Source organism: Hyperolius riggenbachi, chromosome 2 (genome assembly GCF_040937935.1).
Source record: "Hyperolius riggenbachi isolate aHypRig1 chromosome 2, aHypRig1.pri, whole genome shotgun sequence".
Lineage (NCBI taxonomy): Eukaryota > Metazoa > Chordata > Amphibia > Anura > Hyperoliidae > Hyperolius > Hyperolius riggenbachi.
The window spans coordinates 149,538,740-149,564,403 of NC_090647.1; the positions used below are offsets into that span (position 1 = coordinate 149,538,740).

At 43.9% G+C, this 25,664-nt stretch overlaps 1 protein-coding gene across 1 annotated transcript in view; it reads left to right on the top strand.

Annotated features, from left to right (window-relative positions):
- Positions 1-25,664, top strand: part of LMBR1L (limb development membrane protein 1 like) — a 100,081-nt gene that overhangs the window by 24,828 nt on the left and 49,589 nt on the right. The window contains exons 2-3 of the mRNA XM_068265191.1: positions 106-190; positions 4,104-4,137. Coding sequence (XP_068121292.1) covers positions 106-190; positions 4,104-4,137 — 119 coding nt within the window. The remainder of the gene's footprint in view (positions 1-105; positions 191-4,103; positions 4,138-25,664) is intronic.

The following is a 25,664-nucleotide window of genomic DNA, read 5'->3' on the forward strand; positions in this document are numbered from 1 at the left end:
CACTTCTGAGGAGCTTTTTCTAGGCTTCCCCACATGCCATTTATGTGCAGATATTTCTGAGGAACAGGAAAGGAAAGTTACATGTTGTTTTTCCTCTCTTGGCAGATCTGCACGTTGCTTTTCTCTGCACTCTACCTCCTCTCGTATATGGTCATCACCAAGTTCAAGAAGCATGCTGATTTCACCACAGGTGAGTCATTTTTCCCATCAGGCTTTCAAGATTAATGAATGATGGTGGCAGACTGTGGAATAGACTGCATGTTCGGCTCATTTTCCAGAAGCACAGGAGCAAAAACTGTAACATTGAATTTGAGACGATTATTATTCTTTAAATAAAATGAGAAGTATATAATTATATTTACTTTCTTTTGTAATTTTGCTATTTAGCACTGACCTATTATTCAGGCCTTTACAGAGTACATAGTTATTTCACTTAGGCTGCTTTCACAGTAAGACGTTACAGGCGCATGTTAGTGCAGCCTGTAACGCAGCCCAATTTACAGCAATGTAAAAGCAATGGGCTGTTCACAGTGCCCACGTTGTGTTACATTGTAACGCTGCCCGTTCTGTGAAAGTGCAGCATACTGTGCATTATATGTGCATGCAGTGTTTTCTTCCTGGAGCGGCCGCTTTGTGCGCTGATTGGCTGGCGGGACCACGTGATGCGTAGTGGAACACTCCGCATCACGTGGTCCCGCCAGCCAATCAGCGCCACGGAGACGCAGTGCGCACAAAGAGCTGCATAACGCTGCTCACTTTGGCGTTCTCTTTGAACACCACCAGGCATTGCGTTAGGGGCACGTTATGCGACCATAACGTCCCCTAAAACGCAACGTCTTACTGTAAAAGCATCCTAAGGGAAGCTCACAAAATAATTCCTTCTGTCATCAGTCTAAGACACTAATTTAAAGCGGAACTGAAGTTCATTTTAAAACCATTTCACTTACCTGGGGCTTCTGCAAGCCCCCAGCAGCAATCCTGTCCCGCGCCGGTCCTCCACGATCATCCGTTCTCCCGCCGCCGCTCTGTTTCGTTCCTTGACTTGTAAGTCTAGGCCTGCGCAGCCCTGCCAAACGTATCCTTTCTACGCGTTCCCGTCTGCAATAGCGATCTTGCGTGACCAGAGGCGCGCAATGGCCCAGCAGCGAAACCGAAAGTAGCTGGCGGTGGAAGAACAGAAGATCATGGAGGACCAGCATGGGACAGGACAGCTGCTGGGGACTTGGGGAAGCCCCAGGTAAGTGAAACTGTTTGTTTTAAAATGAACTTCAGTTCTGCTTTAACCTCCTGGGGGATACAATTATATCGCCCAGGAGGTGGCGCAGCACTATTTTTTTAATTTTTATTTTTTAAATCATGTAGCGAGCCCAGGGCTCGCTACATGATAGCCGCTGTGCAGCGGCATCCCCCCACCCCCTCCGATCGCCTCCGGCATACAAAGCAAACAGGAAATCCCGTTCAGAACGGGATTTCCTGTTTGGCTTCCCCCGTCGCCATGGCGACGATCGGGATGACGTCATCGACGTCAACGACGTCGTGACGTCAGAGGGAGTCTCGATCCACCCCTCAGCGCTGCCTGGCACTGATTGGCCAGGCTGCACAGGGTGTCTGGGGGGGGGAGCGGCACGGCGAATAGCGGCAAATCAGCGCGGAGCGGCAGCGATCGGTATATACACGCAGCTAGCAAAGTGCTAGCTGCGTGCAACAAAAAAAAATTATGCAAATTGGCCCACCAGGGCCTGAGAAAACCTCTGTGGCGGCTTACCCCGAGCTCAGCTCGGGATTATCCCCCAGAGGGTTAAGTCAATATACAGAAATCATAAAAGTAACAACTGGATTTTGAGCATGTGACTGGCACTGGTCATGTGATGCAGCCATTGTCAATGCTGTTAGTAACAGTTAATGGCACACTGAGTCATTTTGTTTAGAGAAGAAGAAAACTAGTGTTCCCTATAAATCTGTTCTGAGTTCATTTCCACGGTTCAGGATGTAAGTGGTCATGGCTTATACAGTAGATGCATTCCATGGTCACAGTTCCACTCTTTGGTCAGCAAGCACATTAATCACCTGTTCCCTATATCTGCAGTGAGTTCTCTTTCTCTCCCATTGTGATACGATGTTCCAGTTGGAACAGAGTTTCCACGGACTCTTGTTCAGCACATCTATTAATAAGTCAGCATTGGTTAAGATATGTCAGACTTTCTTTCTATGCCATGGAACTGCTTTCCACAGGGGCTCCTTTTAGGTAACGCTCATTCCCATGCTTCACCTCGCCTCTCTTGCTGTTACACTAGAAAAATATATCACTTTGTAAGAACTGATATTTGTTATTGCAGGATGATGTATCGATCAGGCATGGTTTCCAGATACAGTAAACATTACAGAACATTCACTTGGTGTGGGTTTAAGGACAATAGTTAGACACACTGAAACGAAAAAAAAAATTGTATTTGCAGTACAGCTAAGAAATAAAACATTAGGAGCAGATACATAAGTCTAATATTGTTCCTAGTACAGGAAGAGTTAGGAAACTCCAGTTACCTATGCAAAAGAGCCATTGAGCTCCAAGTCTTTCAAAGTCGCAGAGCGTTTTGTCTTCTGAAGCTTGTTATCTCAACTGTCAGTCACTGTATTTTCTTTTTACAGAGCAGGCCAGTGAACTTTTGACCTGAGTAGTGTGTAAACTGATATTAGAGAATGATGCAATGTTATAAAAAAAAACCTATATAACTGAAATTTGTGTATGTATGTGGGCACGGGCTTCCTTTTCTTCAGATCACCCTATGTTTTTCACTTCAACATTTCAATTAGGAATTTAAGTACTGGTTTGCACCCCATCCGGCATAGTGCCACAGTGAAGCATATCAGGAGGGTGTAATTCAGTTGACAAAATAGAAGCCAACAATGGATGTGAGGAGAGCTGTAGACAGATGGACAGGAGGAAACAGTCTGGAGTTTATGTAATTTTTCTTTTCCTTTTGCTCAACCTGCTTGGTTTCCAGTCAGGGTAACACTAATTGAAGTGCTTGGCAATTTCCACTGACATACAGTCACCAACTAGTAAGAGTATTTATTTTGTCATTGGCATGTTGTCCTTCACAATCACAGCACACCTGCAATGCCAAACATGCATAGGTTTGCCCGCAAATGTTCACAAGTTAAACATTGTTACTGAGTTTCCTTGCCTCCTATTATTCTAACAATTGATTCCCCTGTCCTGATTCAAGCTCCTGTCCCATATTTTTTACTTTAAAGGATACCTTAGCGCAAAATTTAAATTAACGGGGGAAGCGGGCATGTTTAGTGGGCTTACCTAATGTCCACCGTTCTCCTCAGTCTCCCTCCGGTACTGCCTACCAACCCCACCAAACTTACTTCCCGGCCGTGGCTGACTGTGCAGGTGCTGTCTAGTGGCGCAGGTACACTAGGTAGTTGTGATGTTACAACTATGTAGTACGCCTGCACAGAGCTCTCCTGGACGCAGGCGTGCGAACAAAGATGAGCACCACAGGGCAGCACTTGCACAGTGAGCCTTGACCACCATGACCAGGAAGTAAGTTCGGTGGGGTCGGAAGGCAGTACGGGAGGAGAACAGGGGGAGCAGTGTGCATGAGGAGAGCTCACTAAACATGCCTGCTACCCCAGTTTGTAATTTAATTTTGCGCTAATGTATCCTTTGAATGCCCTATTTTAACCTTTTGGATTCTGCATATTCCTTGTTCTGCTTCAATTCCTTATATTAACTGTACTCCAGATAAGATATATTAATCAGGGCTGTGGAGTCTGTACAAAAATCATCCAACTCAAGCTCCTCAGTTTCTAAAACCACCGATTCCAGGTACCCAAAATTGCTCCCACCCATTGACTCCTGACTCCTTAGTATTATTTTTACAAAGGCTATGTATGGATTTGGTTCAGAAATCATCCAACTCACGATTCCTCAGTTTATTGAAACCTCTGACTCCAGGTACCCAAAATTGCTTTGACTCCTTGATTCAGACTCCACAGCCCTGATATTAATCACACCTTTTTGTAGCTTTTAGAATCTGGAAGCTTTTCATAAAGTCAAATGCAGCTCATTTTTATGTTTTTTTCTATTGCAGTTGACCTTGAAGATGCAGCTGTTAACCGAATTGCGTAAGTGATCTAGGATTTCAAACTTAAAAACAATATATTGTTTGGTGCTATATCTTTCCAGTGGTAATGTGTAATCCATTTGTCTTTTCCTTATGTTAAATATTTACTAACTGCTAAGTGTGGTCTAATAAATGTGACTTCTTGAAGTGTCAGTTTATAAATGATCACTCTGGCAGAGGTGTGTGTTTACAACTTGCAGCGCACACAGGAACATCCAATACAAGCAAGCTTAATACTGTGTTCATTGGTGTGGTCCTTAATTGAAACTGTATTTGGTGTTAATGCATTGAGCTCTATCATGCCTTGATCTGATACACAACCACATTTTTGTTTTCACTCTCTGGTGAGCTAGAGTAACTAATGTTAAAGGGAATGTCCAAGCAAAATAAAAAAATGAGATTCACTTACCTGGGGCTTCTACCAGCCCCATGCAGCCATCGTGTGCCCTCGTAGTCACTCACTGCTGCTCCAGTCCCCCACTGGCAGCTTGCCGACCTTGGATGTTGGCGGGACGCATTGCGTACATTTTTACGCATTGCCGCTAGTGCAGGAACATTAACACATACATTTTTACGCGTTACTGGTTCAATGCGTAAAAATGTACGCATTAAACCAGTAACGCGTAAAAATGTATGTGTTGATGTTCCTGCACTAGCGGGAATGCGTAAAAATGTACGCAATGCGTCCCGCCAACATCCAAGGTCGGCAAGCTGCCAGTGGGGGACTGGAGCAGCAGTGAGTGACTACGAGGGCACACGATGGCTGCATGGGGCTGGTAGAAGCCCCAGGTAAGTGAATCTCATTTTTTTTATTTTGCTTGGACATTCCCTTTAAGCCCTTTCTAAATATATTCTAAAACCCATTAAAACTCTAAACCAGAGATGCCCACACTTTTTTTTTTTTTTGTTTGTGAGCTACTTTAAAAAATTAGCAAGTCAAAATGATCTACCTATGTACAATTCTAGGAGCACAATTGTATATAGAGAATGGAAAATGTAGTGTGGTCAGGATCTACTATGAAGTTCTTAGCGATCTACCCAATGGGCACCCCTGCCCTAAACATTAGTTTTGGGTGACAGAACCCTGTGTAAAGGGGGAAAAAGCCACTTGCCTGTCTGCTGAGCAGCCTGCTCTGCCCTATGGAGAGGGTAGGCAAGAAGATGAGTGCAGTCACCTGTTGAGTGTTTCGTGCAGGATGTTCAAATGGCAGATATGATTCACAACAGACTCCTAAACTCTTATTCAGTAATACTACACGAAGAGTTTCTTATTTAAGTACAAGATTTGTGTTTTTCTTTTGTAAAGGTGCCCATACACTGTTTATTTCCCACCGATAAACAGCAGACTCGATCACTGTGATCGAGTCTGCTGTGAAATCATAACACAAATGTTGACCGACCGATTTCCATCTGAAATAGACTTTAGTCGATCTGTCCATGTGTAAAATTTTGCTTGATCGCCAGTGGATCGGGAGCGCATCGTTAGTGGCGGTCCATTCGGCGATGTCCGACGCAGCGATCATTTCTTCAGTCCCGATGTCGCGAGCCCCCGGGTCCATGCTGTCCCTTTCTCAGGCTGGCCGCCTTCTCAATCTCCTCCTCTTCACTTCCTGTCCTATCCTGTGAGAAGCCAAGTTCAAACAGTAGAAGGCGCTCTACTGTTTGAACTTCCACTTGTCACAGGATGGGCCAGGAAGTGAAAAGGAGATGGAGAAAAAGATCCTGAGGACATGCACCAACGGACAGGTAATATTGCTGCTGGCCCGGGGAGACCAAATGGGGAAGGCGAGGCAGCGGCAGCGAGGCATGCTGAATTAAATTCAAATTCTGTGTGCAGAGTATGGGCAAGCAATAGATCCCTCCCTGATCAGATTCCATCAGCGAGGGATCTGTCTGATAAATGATCAATCTGGTGGCAATCAACTAGTGTATTGCAGCCTTAACAGAGTAGGTGTTAGATTTCCATAAATCTAATGAAGATGTATTAAAAACCAGAGCAGTCCGCTTCTTATTTGACTGGGTGTTGCGTGGACATGCTTGTTCAGGTGATATGCTGGCCAGAGTGTGAGGGAATGCCTGTGTAAGCAATAGAATCCTAGCTTTATATTGGGTGGTTTTATACCTAGCAGCTCTTGTGGTGTGATAATTAACCTCCTTGGCGGTATTGACGAGCTCAGCTCGTCAATGACCGCCGGAGGGCGCCGCTCAGGCCTCGTTGGGCCGATTTTGATATTTTTTATTTTAAAACCCGCAGCAAGCACTTTGCTTGCTGCGTGTTTCTAACAATCGCCGCCGATGCGCCGCTACCTGACGTGAAAGGCAGCCCCCCCCCGCAGACCCCGTGCGCAGCCTTGCCAATCAGTGCTAGGCAGCGCTGAGGGGTGGATCGGGACTCCCGATGACATCACGATTGTTGCCATGGTGACGGGGGAAGCCCTAAAGCAAATCCCATTCAGAACTGGATTTCTGGACGGGCTTGATCGCCGGTGTCAATCGAAAGGGTGGGAGGGAAGGAGCAGGGCATCATGTAGCAAGCGCTAGGCTAGCTACATGATTTAAAAAAAAAAAAAAAATACAAAAAAAAACACTGCGCAGCCACCCTGGCAAAAAAAAAAGCCAGGGTGGTTAAGCCTGATGCATGTGCTAGATGGTTCTCTATCTGGGTCCTCTCTGCTGAGACTCTAGCAAATGTACAGCGGCCCCATGCTTCATCTAGAGATTCATACTGCTGGGCTATATTAGCCAAGCGCAGACTGAGAGCATTGGTTCTCTTCCCGTTCCCTCGTGCGTCATCCCTTCTCCCCCTCTCCTGTACAGCACTCACTCCTGAACTTGCCTAAGGGATCTAGTCCAGGTCTCTGCAGGTAACATTGTTCATGTGTAAGCACTTTTTTTTAAATGTATTTATTATGGGGAAGGAGGATGGACCAGGGGACTTATTGGTATCAAGGTTTTGATAGTTTTACCTGCCTTGTCATCTTATTATAGGAGAAAAGTCAGTAATGCATTTATGACCCTTTTTAAATATTTAGTTTCAAACCAGTGTTACAGTTCAGTGCTACATTAACAGTTTGTCCTATGTTCTTATCTAATATACTGCGGTTATGGCTGCCCTAATGTTCCCTTTGCACATTCATGTTAGCTTGGCTATTTCAGCTGACCAGTGTTTTTATGTCATCTGTCATTTGGACTGTGTACTGGTGAGGATTAGTATTGGAATGGCTGGACATTATTTGGATAAGATGCTTGTTATCTTTGCTCTTTTCCTATGTGACTGGCCTTTGCCCTGCCACGCTGTCCTGGTAACTTAATCACAGCTCTGTCATAGACTTTCAACTTGCTACTGGTGCAGTTTTTGTAGTTTACCTTTTAACTCCTCTGTAAATATTTTTACTCCTGTTTTATTGTAGTAGGTGTATTGTGCAGCTATTAATTGCAACAATATTTCCTGAGCTTCTTTATAGAGTTCCCACAGTGCCAGCGTTTGCTCACCAGATGTAGAGCCGCACAATTAAAAGGTGCGAAATGCAAGCTTAATGTGTTTTTAAGAAATTAGCTGCAAGTAATTTATTATAAAAAGTGACGTTGCATAATATCCACGTCCTAGATAAACTCCTAAGCGAGGAGCTGTAAGGCCCTGTTCACAGTGCTCAGTTGCATTGCAGAATAATTTTGCTTGTCAACTCACTGCCCATGTAATTCTATGGGCCTGTTCACAGTACTGCATTGTAACTGATCTTGTTATTCTAACGCGCATACATGCTTTGTATTAAAGTCTCTGACCAGTCTCCATTGCAGTTTACACTTGTTATAACTCGTGCGTTAATCAACTAACCGCTGTGAACCTAGCCTAAAGGGTTAATTAGCTACATGTTTCCATAGAGGCCCCCTCCGCTATGGCTACATTCACACTGGTGCGTTGCAGTGTAGCATAATGGCTGCTCTGTAATGTGGCAAACTGTCAGGACCATGGTCATGTCATTACACTGTGGGAGGGATTTATTATTATTATTATTATTATTATTATTGTATATGGTGTCCGCATCTTCAGCCATACAGAGCCCCCTGATCTATTTGAGAAAAGGTGAAGATTTCTCATGGGAAAGGGAGTATCGGCTATTGATTGGGATGAAGTTCAATCCTGAGTTAACCTTCCTGGCGGTAAGCCGCGCAAGAGGTTTTCTCAGGCCCTGCTGGGCCTATTTATTTATTTTTGCTGGACGCAGCTAGCACTTTGCTAGCTGCGTCAGCACACCAATCGCCGCCGCCCCTCGCTCGATCGCCGCTATCCGTCACGCCGCGCGCTCTTTGAACGGGATTTCCTGATCGGAGATCACCGAAGGCGATCGAAGCGGGGGGATGCCGCTGAGCAGCGGCTGTCGTGTAGCGAGCCCTGGGCTCGCTACATGATTTAAAAAAAAAAAAAAAAAAAACTGCTGCGCTGCCTCCTGCCGGAAATAATTAAACCGCCAGGAGGGTTAAAGGGAACCTAAACTGAGGATATAGATTTTTTTTTTATTATTTTTAAAATACCAGTTGCCTGGCTATCATGCTGATCCTGTGTCTCGTTCACACTGCACTCGTTTCCAGCCGCGTTTTGGAAACTCGTGCAGGAGGCCGCCACGCACGACATCAGACAGTGCATAGAGTGCACTGTCTGATGTTCACACTGCATGCGTTCCAGACCTGTGCGGTCCGGCAACGCATGCTGCACGCATTTTTTGCCAAAACGCGTGGCTGTCCCATTCACTTTTCAGTGAAGGGATCAGCCACGCAACGCATACAAACGCGGATGGCGTGCGTTCGTACGCGTTGCGTTCCACGTGCGTGCTCGTCCGCGTTTGTAATGTGAACGGGGCCTAATACTTTTTGCCACAGCCCCTCAACAAGCATGCAGATCAGGTGCCCTGACTGAAGTCAGACTGGATTAGCTGCATGCTTGTTTCAGGTCTGTGATTCAGCTACTTCTGTAGCCAAAGAGTACAGCAGGACTGCCAGGCAACTGGTATTGTTTAACCACTTGCCGACCGCCTACTTCATATTGGCGGCGGCAAAGTGGCAGCCCCAGGACCACGTAACGCAGATTGGCGTCAGGTCCTGGGGCACTCTCTGGCCGGGGATCGCGCGCTGGGATGCGCGCGCATCCACCGGCAATAGGCTCCGCCCACCCGCGACGTCAACCCGCCGGCCAATCGGAAGCGCCGGCGGGTTGTTAACCCGACGATCCCCGGATAGGAAGCGTATAATACGCTTTGTAATGTTTACAAAGTGTATTATACAGGCTGCCTCCTGCCCTGGTGGTCCCAGTGTCCGAGGGACCACCAGGGCAGGCTGCAGCCACCCTAGTCTGCACCCAAACACACTGATCTGCCCCCCCTGCCCCCTGATCGCCCACAGTACCCCTCAGACCCCCCCCTGCCCACCCCCCAGACCACCATTTGCACACAATCACCCCCCTAATCACCCATCAATCACTCCCTGTCACTATCTGTCAACGCTATTTTTTTTTTTAGTCCCTAAACTGCCCCCTGCTCCCTCCTGATCACCCCTCCCCCCCCCCCCCCTGTGTACTGTATGCATCTATCCCCCCTGATCACCTGTCAATCACCCATCAATCACCCGTCAATCACCCGTCAATCACCCCCTGTCACTGCCACCCATCAATCAGCCCCTAACCTGCCCCTTGCGGGCAATCTGATCACCCACCCACACCAATAGATCGCCCGCAGATCCGACATCAGATCACCTCCCAAATCCATCGTTTACATCTATTCTCTCCTCTAAACACCCACTAATTACCCATCAATCACCCATCAATCACCCCCTATCACCACCTGTCACTGTTACCCATCAGATTAGACCCTTGCGGGCACCCAATCGCCCGCCCACACGCTCAGATTGCCCTCAAACCCCCCCTTATCGATTCGCCAGTGCATTATTTACATCCGTTCTTCCCTGTAATAACCCACTGATCACCTGTCAATCACCCCCTGTCACTGCCACCCATCAATCACCCCCTGTCACTGCCACCCATCAATCAGCCCCTAACCTGCCCCTTGCGGGCAATCTGATCACCCACCCACACCAATAAATCGCCCGCAGATCCGACATCAGATCACCTCCCAAGCGCAGTGTTTACATCTATTCTCTCCTCTAAACACCCACTAATTACCCATCAATCACCCCCTATCACCACCTGTCACTGTTACCCATCAGATTAGACCCTAATCTGGGGGCGTGGCCGCGACGGCAGACAGGACGGACGCAACTTAGAACAGCTCCGGCTCCGGCAGATCTAAAGCGGCTCACAGCATGGCGCACAACTCTGCAAACAACCACAACAGAACAGAGGAGATGGAAACCGAACAGGACATTAATAAAAAACGTAAGTTTGGGTCACTTAAACCCCATAAACTTACGGATTTCTTCGGCCCCAAAACACAGAAGCCCTCCAGGAGGATCCAAGATGGCGCCGGCAGCCCTGCTCACGCAGCTAACACCCAGGCAGCCGCTGACGGAACAAACTCCGGAATTGACGGCATCTACCCACTAGACTCACCGGCTCTCTCTCCATCCAACAGCCCAGCGAGATCAAAGCTCCGGGTAGAGAACGAAGCTGCAGAAGCTCCGGTAAGGCCTCCACTCTCCCCTAGCACCTCACAGGCAGCGGCCATTCTCGCAGACTTCCCTGCTACAGACCAAACTGCGTCACAAGCATTTATAAAAGAGATCTTGTTTTCCTTTAGATCTTCTCTACTGCTAGATATCGCTGCCATATCCACCTCGCTCCACAATGAAATTGATGATCTAGGAAACAGAGTGGACAGTGCGGAAAACAAAATCTCAGACATAGTAAGAGAACACAATGTCATGGTGGATGTATCTGAGGCCCAATCCAGTGATATCAAATGGCTCAAGTCCAAGTCAGCAGATCTGGAAGACAGATCAAGAAGGAACAATCTTAAATTTAGAGGAGTGCCAGAAAACATCCCCACTAATGAACTCAAAGTGTACGTTCAAAGGTTAACAAAATCCGCATTACCTAACGCTAATGATACGGAATTGATAATCGACAGGGCACATCGCCTTCCCAAACCAGCCCACCTCCCACCTCATGTCCCACGAGATGTTATTGTGCGCTACCTATGTTATCATGTGAAAGACGATCTCCTTCTCGCACTACGCAAGAACGGTTCGCTTCCTGACCCCTTCGACAAAATTAAAGTCTTCGCTGACTTGTCCCAGCATACCCTGCAGCTGAGGAAGGGTCTTCAACCGATCACCGCAGCTTTAAGAGTTGCCAACATCCCTTACAAATGGGGTTTCCCCACGAAAATAATTTTCTCCGTTCAGGGCCAACAGCACATTATTCCCTCAATGGCTGCAGGCAGAAGCCTACTGAAATCTTTAAAAATCCAACTTCAGGAAGATGCCTCCACTTCTTCGCAAAATCCCTTCTCTGGAAAAATAAGCCAAGACTGGCGCCTCGCTTCCTCTCAAGCCGGAGCACGAGACAGTCTGGCCTAGGAGTAGCTACATGCAGGCGGTTACTTACCTTACTTCTTTCATACTCGCAGGTGTCTTTATTCCTGCCTCCCCCAAGGTTGTAGAACAAGGAACAATTTGTTCTACCAGATGGAAAAATCACCCACTTAAGGTCCTCTCAGCCGCACAGCTCAATGGCTGGGATCTATCACAGCGTATTTTATCTTTGCTGTATCCTCACAATGTTACAAATCTCGTTTTATTCAGATTTAGCATCTTATGGTTTATTGTTATTTGGTTTAATGTTGATATTTTGATCGCTATGTGTATCAGATATAACCCCCGCAGTATTGTGCCTAACCCTATACCTAACGGGACTTCCCCTCGCAAGTTCTCTTTGCATATCCTATGTCTATATAATATGTGCATATATATATTATCCCACCTACGACTCTACTCTAACTGGTTATTACTATGGAGCTAAAAATTACATCTATTAATGTTCGGGGACTAAATTCCCCTTTCAAACGACATCTCTTGTGGAATGAAGCCATACAGCACAATTCTCAAATCATTTTTACTCAAGAGACACATTTGCTGGAGAAAGATACACACCTCTGTAAAAACAAACATTTCCCAACTACATATCATAGTACTTTTACCAAAAAGAAGCGTGGTGTTATGATCGCATTCCACAAGGATCTTAAGATAAACCCCCTCGAGGTAATCTCAGACCCCAACGGTAGATTCCTGATATTTATAGGCCAAATCAATGACTGCACATTTACCCTGGTGACAATATATGGTCCGAACAGTGCCCAAAAATCCTTCTATCAAAAACTTTTTGCAAAGATTAAATCTGTTCAAAAAGGCTCTTTACTAATAGGTGGTGATCTTAATGCGTGCCCCTCCCTACTAGATACCTCTTCCAAGGCCCGACACCATACATATACTATTGACAAACAACTCCATTGGCACGACCTATACCGACCCCTGGCGCATTCACAACCCTTCCGCCAGAGACTTTACCTTCTTCTCCACAGTACATAAAACGTACTCGAGAATTGACCTGTTCTTGACAGATAAAGCCCTTCTGCAGAATGTCTCAGACACGCTCATAGGAACCAAATCATGGTCAGACCATGCTCCCATATACATAACAATAAAGGGAAACAGCCCTAACTCTAAACCCCCTTTGTGGAAACTAAATACCTCATTACTCTCTGACTCACCCTTCTTAGGTAAATTGGAAAATGAGATTAAAAATTTTATCGACACCAATTGCACCCCGGATGTGGGGATACCCGTGATCTGGTCTGCCCTGAAGGCTTTCACAAGAGGGATTCTAATACGGCAAGGATCCTATATTAAAGGAAACAGACAGAAAAATATAATATGCTACTCCAACAAATTCAAACAGAGAAAAGCAACATAAGCAACACCCGACTCTAGAAATAGAGAAGGAAACTATTCCAACTTAGACAGGAATTAAACTCGTTACTGCAACATAAATATGACTATCTAAGACAGAAATTAAAACTGGATACCTATTCCCAAAGCAATAAAGCAGGTTCCTACCTAGCTAGACTCATCAAGCTAAAACAAGCTAAAACAAAAATTCACTCAATAAAACACCCCTACACATCAGCACTAGAATCCAATCCTAAACTAATTGCAGATGCGTTCTGTGACTACTACTCCAACCTCTATAACCTCCAGTCGGATAACTCCCTAGCTCAACCAACTAAAGAAACTATAGCAGACTTCCTCAAGTCTATCAATCTCCCTTCCCTATCCCCCGCACAACTGTGCAACCTCAATTCCCCCTTTCAACCAGACGAAATATCATCGGTAATCAGAACCCTTAAACGTAACAAAGCACCAGGACCCGACGGCTACGGAAACGAGTTTTACTTGACGTTCAACTCTACAATCTCCCCACTCATGACAGACTTATTTAATAACTTCGCCAACTCAGGATCAATACCAGAAGAATACCTCAAGGCCATCATCACGGTTCTCCCCAAACCGGGCAAGAATCATTCCCTAACATCCAACTATAGGCCAATTTCTCTACTAAATGCAGACACCAAACTGTATGCAAAATTATTGGCAATAAGATTGATGAAACACTCCCCCTCTCTTCTAGCCCACGACCAGGTGGGCTTTACCACTGGTCGTCAGGCTTCTGACGCAACTAGACGGGTCGCTACTGTTCTGAGATATGTGCGGCTCTGTCGGATGCCTTCTCTGCTCCTGACCTTGGACGCTGAGAAGGCATTCGACAGAGTGCACTGGGAATTTCTAAGGGCTACACTAATCAAGTTTGGCTTCTCGGGAACTATCCTATCTGCCATTATGGCGCTCTATTCTGCCCCGTCTGCTCAGGTCAACGCTGCGGGCTTTCTATCCAAACCGTTCTCCATTACCAATGGTACCCGCCAGGGCTGCCCCCTATCTCCCATCATTTTTGTCCTAATTATGGAGACCATCGCCCAGAAAATCAGATCCAACCCCGATATAAAAGGTATCACTATCAAAGGCACAAACCATTTAATTAGCATGTTTGCCGACGATGTGGCTTTAATGATTTCGGAGCCAACAAACTCCCTCCCGCCCCTATTAGAGGACCTAGAACAATTCTCCAAAGTATCCCTTTATAAACTAAATCACTCCAAATCCTATGTCCTCCCCCTCAATATCCCCCATGAAACGGAACTACAGCTTAAGGCTGCCTTCTCGTTTACCTGGACAGACGGAGCTGTAACCTATTTGGGTATTCAGCTAACCCAGTCTTCAACAGAACTATTTAAATATAACTTTATCCCCCTTCTGGCAGAAATTAAAAAAGAATGTACCTCAATGGCTAAATTTTGGCTATCTTGGGCCGGACGCATAGCAGCTTTTAAATTATTTCTCTTACCAAAAATCCTATATGTCTTGCGCACTCTACAAATAGTTGTACCCAGAGCATGGTTTATAGACATGAAGAAATGTATAAACAATTTCATTTGGCAGGGGAAAAAAATCAGAACTTCTTATCAAATAATGTCCCTCCCAAAGCTACTAGGAGGCATGGGGGTTCCGGACATAGAACAATACTACCACGCAGCCAATCTGGATATGGTGAAACAATGGTGGTCTCCTCAAATCCATAAACCATGGGTCCAGATTGACTCGGCTATATTGGGACCAAACCTAAGAAGCATTCTAACCAATATAGCAATGGGAACAAAACCTCCTCAATCCGCTTACCCCTCTATTCAGGCATCGCTAAGATCCTGGGAATACTTCGTCAAACACCCTCCCCCTAAAAATGAAACGGTTCCTCTACCAACCCCCCTATCTGTTCTCGAACATTATACCCCAAATATTAACCTTCAACCCTGGAAAGACGCAGGTATCCTACTCCTACAAGACCTCTTTTGCAACTCCAAACTCAAATTATTTGCAGACCTACAGGAACAATACAGACTTTCCCACACCCAATTGTTTACTTATCATAGAATCTTCCACTTAATTAGCAAGGAAAACATATCTCCCCCTGTCATTCACCCTACCATCCTATCCATGCTAAACCATACAGGCCATCTAAAAGGGGGCACCTCCATCTGGTATAAATTCCTCAAACTCGACCCAGAGTCCCCTCTTAATAGATATGCTAAGGTGTGGTCAGCAGACCTCAACTGTGAGATTAAAGTGAGTAAATTAATCTTGGCGAGTAGATATATATCCAAAAATTCTTGCTGCAACTCCCACCATGAACTAACCAAAAAAATCTTATATAAGTGGTATAGAACACCTAGGCAACTCGCCTCTTTCTCCTCTTCCAGCTCTGCTATTTGCTGGAAATGTAACTCCTCTTTGGGCACATACCTCCATATGTTCTGGCAATGCCCCCTGGTTACCAACCTTTGGTCTACAGTTGAAAACCAGATACGCAACATCCACAATCCAGCTTCAAGCTCAATCCCGAATTGGCGCTTCTACTGGTGGATCTCAATCAATTTTCTTCTGACATCCGTCCCTCAATTCTCCACCTAATACTGGGGGCCCTGTCCCTAATCACATTAAACTGGAAATCTCAAGATGAGATACCATCCTATCAGCTCCTAACGTACACAAGAAACAATTTACAGATGGAACAAAAAATAAGAACCAGACTAGGTCTGCCATACGCCAATTTCTACTTCCCCTCAGCATGGTCATAACCCTGGAGCAAGTCGATAACTGGGTCTTTTCACCCCAAAACTCTACCCAGCCACCTGAACTTCCCCCCCCCCCCCCCCCCCAAACAAAGAGACATAGGAACCCCACACAAACCCCCCCTTGGCCAAGGCTAGGCACAAATAATCAATAAATAAATAAATAAATAGTTACACTACAATAAATAATCATCCTACATCTACCCATCTATATGGTACACTAAATAGCTATATATATATGTGGTTCAATAGATAGAGTGTTAGTTAAGTATTCAGTTTCTACTTTAGTCTTAGTTATTCCTAGATCCTCTGTTAATCTGTAATCCAAAGAATATATACCAGGCCTGAATTTATAAGCAATAAAACAAGGTCTCCGCTCATGCTATCCTATATATCTAGTGGGGGCCCGTTCTGGCCCACTGATTCACTAGATTACATTCATATACATTTCCAAAATAGGATACTCTCTCCCTGGCTACCTAATAGGTTATGTAAATGCCCGGCTAGAGTTTATCATAAGACCCATCATTATTATTACTATTGTCAGTATTATTCTTCCTCGCTATGTTACACTGTCACCACTGAAATGTATATATTCTTGCTACTCACTATTGCATAACAATACCTTGGCATAATACATTAAAGGTAAAGTGTTTCAGGTTTATATACACTGTATACTGGTATGTAATAGTCAACTGTATATCTTAAATGTAGATCTGTTTACCACACGATCGTATGTAATCATCCTTTCTTAAAAATTCAATAAAGAATTCTTTATGATGGAAAGATTAGACCCTAATCTGCCCCTTGCGGGCACCCAATCACCCGCCCACACCTCAGAACGCCCTCAGACCCCAGCCCTGATCACCTCGCTAGTGCATTGCTTGCATCTATTTCCCCCCCTCTAATCACACCTTGAGACACCCATAAATCACCTCCTGTCACCCCCTAGCACACCTACCCATCAGATCAGGCCCTAATTTGCCCCGTGTGGGCTCCTGATCACTCGGCCAAACCCTCAGATCCCCCTCAGACCCCCTTCCGATCACCTCCCCAGTGCATTGATTGCATCTATTTTCCCCTCTAACCGCCCCCTGAGACACCCATCAATCACCTCCTGTCACCCCCCTAGCACTCCTATCCATCAGATCAGGCCCAATTCATCCTGTCATCTAAGAGGCCACCCTGCTTATGACCGTTTCCACAAAATTTGCCCCCTCATAGACCACCTGTCATCAAAATTTGCAGATGCTTATACCCCTGAACAGTCATTTTGAGAAATTTGGTTTCCAGACTACTCACAGTTTTGGGCCCGTAAAAATGCCAGGGCAGTATAGGAACCCCACAAGTGACCCCCATTTTAGAAAGAAGACACCCCCAAGGTATTCTGTTAGGTGTATGATGAGTTCATAGAAGATTTTATTTTTTGTCAAGTTAGCGGAAATTGGATTTTTATTGTTTTTTTCACAAAGTGTCATTTTTCACTAACTTGTGACAAAAATAAAATCTTCTATGAACTCACCATACCCCTAACGGAATACCTTGGGGTGTCGTCTTTCTAAAATGGGGTCACTTGTGGGGTTCCTATACTGCCCTGGCATTTTAGGGGCCCTAAACCGTAGGGAGTAGTCAAGAAAACAAATGCCTCAAAATGACCTGTGAATAGGACGTTGGGCCCCTTAGCGCACCTAGGCTGCAAAAAAGTGTCACACATGTAGTATCGCCATACTCAGGAGAAGTAGTATGTGTTTTGTGGTGTATTTTTACACATACCCATGCTGGGTGGGAGAAATCTCTTTGTAAATGGACAATTGTGTGTAAAAAAATCAAATAATTGTCATTTACAGAGATATTTCTCCCACCTAGCATCTGTATGTGTAAAAATACACCCCAAAACACATTATACTACTTCTCCTGAGTACGGCGGTACCACATGTGTGGCACTTTTTTGCACCCTAAGTGCGCTAAGGGGCCCAAAGTCCAATGAGTACCTTTAGGATTTCACAGGTCATTTTGCGACATTTGGTTTCAAGACTACTCCTCACGGTTTAGGGCCCCTAAAATGCCAGGGCAGTATAGGAACCCCACAAATGACCCCATTTTAGAAAGAAGACACCCCAAGGTATTCCTTTAGGAGTATGGTGAGTTCATAGAAGATTTTATTTTTGTCACAAGTTAGCAGAAAATGACACTTTGTGAAAAAAAAAACAATTCAAATCAATTTCCGCTAACTTGTGACAAAAAAAAAAATCTTCTATGAACTCACCATCCTCCTAATGGAATACCTTGGGGTGTCTTCTTTCTAAAATGGGGTAATTTGTGGGATTCCTATCCTGTCCTGGCATTTTAGGGGCCCTAAACCGTGAGGAGCAGTCTTGAAACGAAATTTCTCAAAATGACCTGTGAAATCCTAAAGGTACTCATTGGACTTTGGGCCCCTTAGCGCAGTTAGGGTGCAAAAAAGTGCCACACATGTGGTATTGCCGTACTCAGGAGAAGTAGTATAATGTGTTTTGGGGTGTATTTTTCCACATACCCATGCTGAGTGGGAGAAATATCTCTATAAATTGACAATTGTGTGTAAAAAAAAAAAATAAAACAATTGTCATTTACGGAGATATTTCTCCCACCCAGCATGGGTATGTGTAAAAATACACCCCAAAACACATTATACTACTTCTCCTGAGTACGGCAATACCACATGTGTGGCACTTTTTTGCAGCCTAACTGCGCTAAGGGGCCCAAAGTCCAATGAGCATCTTTAGGCTTTACAGGGGTGCTTACAATTAGGCACCCCCCAAAATGCCAGGACAGTGAACACACCCCACAAATGACCCCATTTGGAAAGTAGACACTTTAAGGTATTCAGAGAGTAGCATAGTGAGTCCGTGGCAGATTTCATTTTTTTCGCAAGTTAGAAGAAATGGAAACTTTTTTTTTTTTTTTTTTTTTTGTTACAAAGTGTCATTTTCCGCTAACTTGTGACAAAAAATAAAATCTTCTATGAACTCACCATGCCTCTCACTGAATACTTTGGGATGTCTTCTTTCCAAAATGGGGTCATTTGGGGGGGATTTGTACTATCCTGGAATTTTAGCCCCTCATGAAACCTGACAGGTGCGCAGAAAAGTCAGAGATGCTTGAAAATGGGAAAATTCACTTTTGGCACCATAGTTTGTAAACGCTATAACTTTTACCCAGTCCAATAAATATACACTGAATGTTTTTTTTTTTTATCAAAGACATGTAGCAGAATAACTTTCGCGCTCAAATGTATAGGAAATTTTACTTTGAAAAATGTCAGCACAGAAAGTTAAAAAAGTCATTTTTTTGACAAAATTCATGTCTTTTTTGATGAATATAATAAAAAGTAAAACTCGCAGCAGCAATCAAATAGCACCGAAAGAAAGCTGTATTAGTGACAAGAAAAGGAGGTAAAATTCATTTAGGTGGTAGGTTGTATGACTGAGCAATAAACCGTGAAAGCTGCAGTGGTCCGAATGGAAAAAAAGGCTCTGGTCCTTAAGGGGTTTTATGACTGCAGTCCTTAAGTGGTTAAAAGGAAACATCCATATCCCTCTCAGTATAGGTTCCCTTTAAAGTTCCTGTTTAAGTTACCCACGCACACATGCCCTGTGGTAATCCGAGGGAGATTGCAGTGTCTGTAGCCAGGTCCTGTGATCCTACATGTATGCATTCTTCCTCTTCCCCCCCCCCCCCCCCCCCCCCCCCCTTCTCTCTCCCCCTACTGGACATTTTAAACTCTCATCATTCCTCTGATCAGTTTATTTTTTATTTCTTTTATGATCTACCAGCTTTAAAGTTTTTTCTTTATTTCTCATTCCTTACTACTTTATGGTTTATCAGCTTTACTGACCAACTTTGGTCTTATTTGGTTAAAGAGTACGGTATATGGATTTCCTAAGTTAGGTGATGAGTTTGATGCAATGATCTGCATAGGATATTGCACTGCACGATGTTGTAACATGCTTACGTCAGCTCCAACACAAATATTCATTTTGCTCTTTAATGGAAGTTTATTATGAATTTTCTGCTTTTTACCACTTTGCATGATTTTGCAAAAGTCCTTTTTGCTTCAGCCAATTTGCATACATGGTATTTGTTTTTCTATTGTGAATATATTGCATGGCTGTGTTGGTCAATTTCTACCTACCTCATTATCTTCCCAGATCATTATCCCTATTAGTTTCAATCACTGGTAGATAATACCCACCCTATAATTATGTATGTTCCCTTCCACCCATGGTGGTGGTTTGGTTTGTTTGTTTTTTAATATGTGCTATAATTTTTCCACTAAAGATTAAACCATTTATATTTTCTGGTTTGGGGTATATTACTTTATATTTTGTCCCATTTTATTCATTTTAACAACATCCTTAGCACATTCTATTATTATTATTATTTGTTATTATTATTCAATAACTCTTTGGTGCTTGCCCACATCTTCTTTTCTAAAAAGGAAAAACTCCGACACTGAAAGGTTCACACTTGGTTAAAATCAAGCACGCCTTTAGTAAACAAAGTGCTGTCCCTGTGAAGAGCATCATACCCAGTGCTTACCGTTGATGCCTGTGCTAAGCTGTAGACCTGTCGAGCTTTGGCAGCTGGGTCCTGCTTGGTGTAATGCTACGTACACGCATGCGACAACAATCGTTCGTTGTGAACGACGAACAAACTTTTAATTGATGAAAGAACGACCTAAGTAAAGTCAGTTTTTAAATGTGTGTAACGATGTGATCGTTAGAACGAACGTTACATCACGTAAAGCAACTATTGCGCTTGCGCATAAAAAAATGAAGAAGTTTCATGGAGAAATAGCGAAATGCGCATGTCAAGCCTAGTGCGAACGACAGTTTCCAACGATGTACTACTTTTTGCAAACGATCGTCGTTGGAAAAAATCCGCCAAGCTAGATCGTTCGTTTTTAACGATCTAGCTCGTCCATCGTTAGACTTAATGGTCGTTGGTTGCTTTTTTTTTAAACGATTGTCGTTTGAAACAATTGGAACGATCGTTTCAAACGACTATAGTCGCATTACGCACTTTTAGACTGAGCTGGCTGGTTTTGTAAGCTTACAGCAGCTTCAGCCAGAGAATTTCATCCAGCCAATTATGACACATGGGTAACACAACTTTAGGAGTGCTGAGCTCTATTCCTGAGTTTGTCTTATTGGGGCTGACCTGTGTGCAGCATACACAATATCCTATGTGTGTGTGTGTGTGTGTGTGTGTGTGTGTGTGTGTGTGTGTGTGTGTGTGTGTGTGTGTGTGTGTGTGTGTGTGCGGTTTAATTTTATTTAGGTTGGAGTGAGCATTTGAGGTGCCCCACAAAGCATCACTGCTGAATATGAAAATCAGCTCTTTGGCCTGGTGCACACCAGAGGAGTTTTTCTGAGCGTTTTGAGTTTTTAAATCTGTTGCTAATGTTATCCTATGTGTCTGTGCACACTGGAGCAATGAGGTCTTGTAAAAAACTCCATAGCATTACATTGGGAAGAGCTTTTGAAACCTCTAAAAGCTCTTCCCAATGTAATGCTATTTTTTTTTTTTTTTTTTTTTTTTTTTTTTTTTTTTTTTTACAAAACCTCATTGCTCCAGTGTGCACAGACACATAGGATAACATTAGCAGCAGATTTAAAAACTCAAAACGCTCAGAAAAAGTCCTCTGGTGTGCACCAGGCCTTTGATCACCCTGAAAACTAAACACTCCAGAACCACTGGAATGCAATGTGTCAGCTTGTTGTTACAGTACTATAGTAATAAAGCTTTTATCCCAGTGAACGCTTCTTCCTTTTTTGTAAAGGGGATATAAAATGAGACACAGAGAGCCCAGTATAGTGTAGTAGTATGTACTGGAGATATGGGTGTGAAAGTGTAAGAATAAATGTAATACTCCAAAACCAGGGTTACCAACCAGGCAGGGCAGGTGGGGAGAATTAGACCAGTCCCCACTCAGGATTAAGAAGTCTCTCTCTGTAGATCGTAAGAAAGGGGCCAAATTCCCTTCACCAAGGGTGGACTCGATAGCTATGTAGTAGTACAAAGGCGCCAGAAGAGTAAAAATTGGATTAAATGTTTAAAATGAAGTAGGTAGTGGTGGACCCTTCAGGGTGCATTTACACTAGTGCGGTGGGGAATCGCAGCGTATTCTCCACGGACGAATTTGCATGCAGGAGCGAAATCGCATGCGGTTGTATGCGAATTTTACTGCGAATTTGCATGGATGATGCTGTGTGCGAATTTAACCATGTCAGTGCCTGTGTGCTTTTTCATTGATTCCATGCGAAATTGTATGCGAATTCGCATAAAAAACCGCCATGCAAATTCCCTATTAAATACATTGTATGTGAATCGCTTGCGGTGTCCGAATTCGGATGCCTCTGCTGTGCAGATTTTTCCTGCACAAGAGAACGCTCCGTTTTCCTGACAAGTGGACACAGACTCATTAACTTTTATTGGTTATGTGAATTTGCATGCGGGGAACGCATGCGAATTCTCATTAGTGGAAACGTACCCTCAAGGCAGACACAATGCTGTTGATTTTTGTTGAGAAAATCAACAGCATTTTGTCTGCCTTGAAGGGGTAAGTCCACCACTACCTACCATTTTAAACCTGTTAATACAATTTTTAATCTTCTGGCGCCTTTGTACACCTACATAACTTTTTAGTTTTTGTTATGTTCAAGGAAATCACACTTGAGTTGTGCAGCGTAGATTATAGGCAATCCTTCTCCTATTGTACCCTTTTCAGTGGTGCTGCATATTGTGGTGATGTGGGCAGGCTTTATTCAGTCAGTATGTTCTGTGCTCTCTTGTGATCCATGACTGTCTCTTATCCTGTTGCAGTGTCTTGTTCCCCACACAGGAAACCTTTTTTCCATTTTACATCATGCCTCCTCTGTTTAGTGTTCTTTTGAAATCTGATCTGTTCCTTTGACTGCTAATCCTTGCTCCTGGGAGCTATAAAGGTAGCAGTGTGTAATGGAACACTGCTAAACCACAGCTCCGAGATCCTCCATCACAATCATGGTAAAAGGGAGCTGCAGGGTGGGTGTACATTAAGGCCCCTTTCATACTTGTAACATTACTTTTTGATGCGATTGTTCTTCATCTGCACTGCAACATTCCCAAAAGCTCACACTGCACAGTAGCAGTGCGACCATACAGTGAGGCATACAGTACAAAGACAGTATGTGTCACCTCCAGGGTAAACACGCACGGCGTGCTATTAACACACTGTGTGAACTCGCCCTGATAAGAGCGTAGCTTTGTAACCCCAAAACAATGGTGGGATGTTTTTGCATGATGATGAATTAAACGCCTTGAGTCCGGTATGCTGGCCAGACTTTGGACTTGCGTACGTTTGGAAAGAGGTGCACCAACAATCGTTCTGATTTCAATTCTGTCTTAATGCGTCAAATTTTTGCGTCACAACGGCGGAAGTGTGAAAGGACCCTTTATGTATGCACACTGTATGTGTTTTTTTTTTTTTTTTTTTTTTTTTTTTTGTAGCCTGTGGTTTTGCGTAGGATCTTATTAGCTTTCAAACTTAAAGGGAACCTTTAACTCAAAAAGGTTTTTTTTTACTTACCTGGGGCATCTACCAGCACCCTGCAGCCATCCTGTGCCCTCGCAGTCACTCATGGCTCCTCTGGTCCCCCGCTGCCAGCTAGTTTCGTTTTTGCCAACTGGGAGTCGGTCGGCCGCCATGCGTACAATTTTACACATTCCTGCTGGTGCAGGAAGGTATTGCAGACATAAACAAGTACATTTTTACGCATTACACCCGTAACTCGTAAAAATGTACTTGTTTATGTCTGCAATAGCTTCCTGCACCAGCAGGAATGCGTAAAAATGTACGCATGGCCGCCGGTCGACTCCCAGTCGGCAAAAACGAAACTAGCTGGCAGCGGGAGGCCAGAGGAGCCATGAGTGAAAGTTTTTAAAGAGAACTTGAACTGAAAATAAAAAGACAAAATAACCATACACAGGTCATACTTGCCTCCTGTGTAGTATACTGCTCAATCTTTCTCCTCTCCTGCATCCCATTTGTCCACATTGATCGATTTGAATTCTCCGTCCTCCATTTTGATGATGGCCATTACCCCATGACAGCTACCTGGTCAGCACACTGTTAAAATGTAATATCACCCACTTGAGCCATAGGGAAACATGGACATTACCTTGCACATTCAGTTGTAACTGACAGCTGCTGATATATAACTGACAACTGGTATATTTCAGTTCTGACAAAATATTGTCAGAACGGGAAGGGATCTCTGTAAGAAAAAATGGTGAGCTTCTGAGAGGAACTGATGGCGAGGCAAGTATGTAATATTCAATTGCAGCTACATCATGTTGTTGTTTTAATAATTTTACTCGCTTCAGGTTCCCTTTGTTAGGTTTTTTTTTTTTTTTTTTTTTTTTTTTTTTAGGATAGTTTCACACAGGGTTGCATTGCACGTCTTGTAAATACAGGATTGCAATGGAGGAAAAAGCCGCATGGTGTGTTGCGTGGGCAATGTGGCGCACAGAGTACATGAAGTCAAGACTGTAAATGCATACAGCATGCCTCACCTTGTTCCGTTGAATTCTCACACTGTAATACTAATGTGGCAATGTGAACATGCCATTACAATATTTGCTATGTGATTATGTTGTTGTCCAGAACACATCAGTGTAAAAGAAGTCTCAAGCCTGGTACACAGATTACAATTTTGATTGGCAAATTTTTTACCTCCTGTATTTGGTTTGAGGGCCAACAGCTTTAGAATACTATGAACATAGTGACTGGATAGTGTACTAGTGGCAGGGGATAGTGTACTGGTTAAGGGCTCTGCCTTTGATATTGGAGACCAGGGTTCGAATCCTGGCTAGGGTCAGTACCTATTCAGTAAGGAGTTCAAGGCAAGACTCCCTCACACGGCAGGGTGGCCTCTTGAGCGCGTCCCAGTGGCTGCAGCTCCTGAGAGCTTTGAGTCAGACAGGAGAAAAGTGCTATACAAATGGTAGGATGTAGGATATTGTGGGGGTAAAATCCACTTGGAGGCGGTAAAATTGGCCAATCAAAACTGAAGGTTTTTAACTAGGTTTTAGTATTCCTTGTCAATGCTTTACACCCTTCCTAGTATGATTTATAAGAGCCAAGTGTGTACCTCTCATCTTCCTGCTTGTGATAATAAACTACTTTTCATTTCTTTTCTTCAGCCTTTTTTATAATAAAGGCTACAGGGAGGGTATGGAAAGCAGGGCTGTGGAGTGTGTACAAAAATCCTCCGACTCCTCAGTTTGGGATTCCACCTACTCCTTTAATTTGCATATTACAATCTTGTTTGAAAGTATGTAACATAAAATTTGTCTCTTAAAGTGAATTTCCGGACTAAAAATCTACTCAGCAGAACTGAAAAGGCTTGGTGTTTCACAGCATCAGAACTTTTTTTCTTACCAAAGCATAATTTTTACCTGCATTTTTAACTAAGCTCTACCCATCAAAGAAAAAGTCCAGGCTTTTTTCCCCGATGCTGTGCATTTCCTATGTTGTTGTTCACGTTGCCTAGCAACTGGGAGAGGTGCTCAGGACAGTTGGAACGGTGTCTCATGCTCCCTGTCACCTCCTTTCAACCAAAAAGATGGCTGCCATCATGAAATCAAACATTTGCCTGTTTTTAAAACAGTGTGTGTAAGAGATTATATTACCTATCTATTTTAATTAACATAACTAATGTAACTTAATGACAGTATGTTTGTTTAGGCTGGAGTTCCTCTTTAACTGCCAACTCTTAGGAATTTTAAAAGACAACTGAAGTGGGAAGGATAT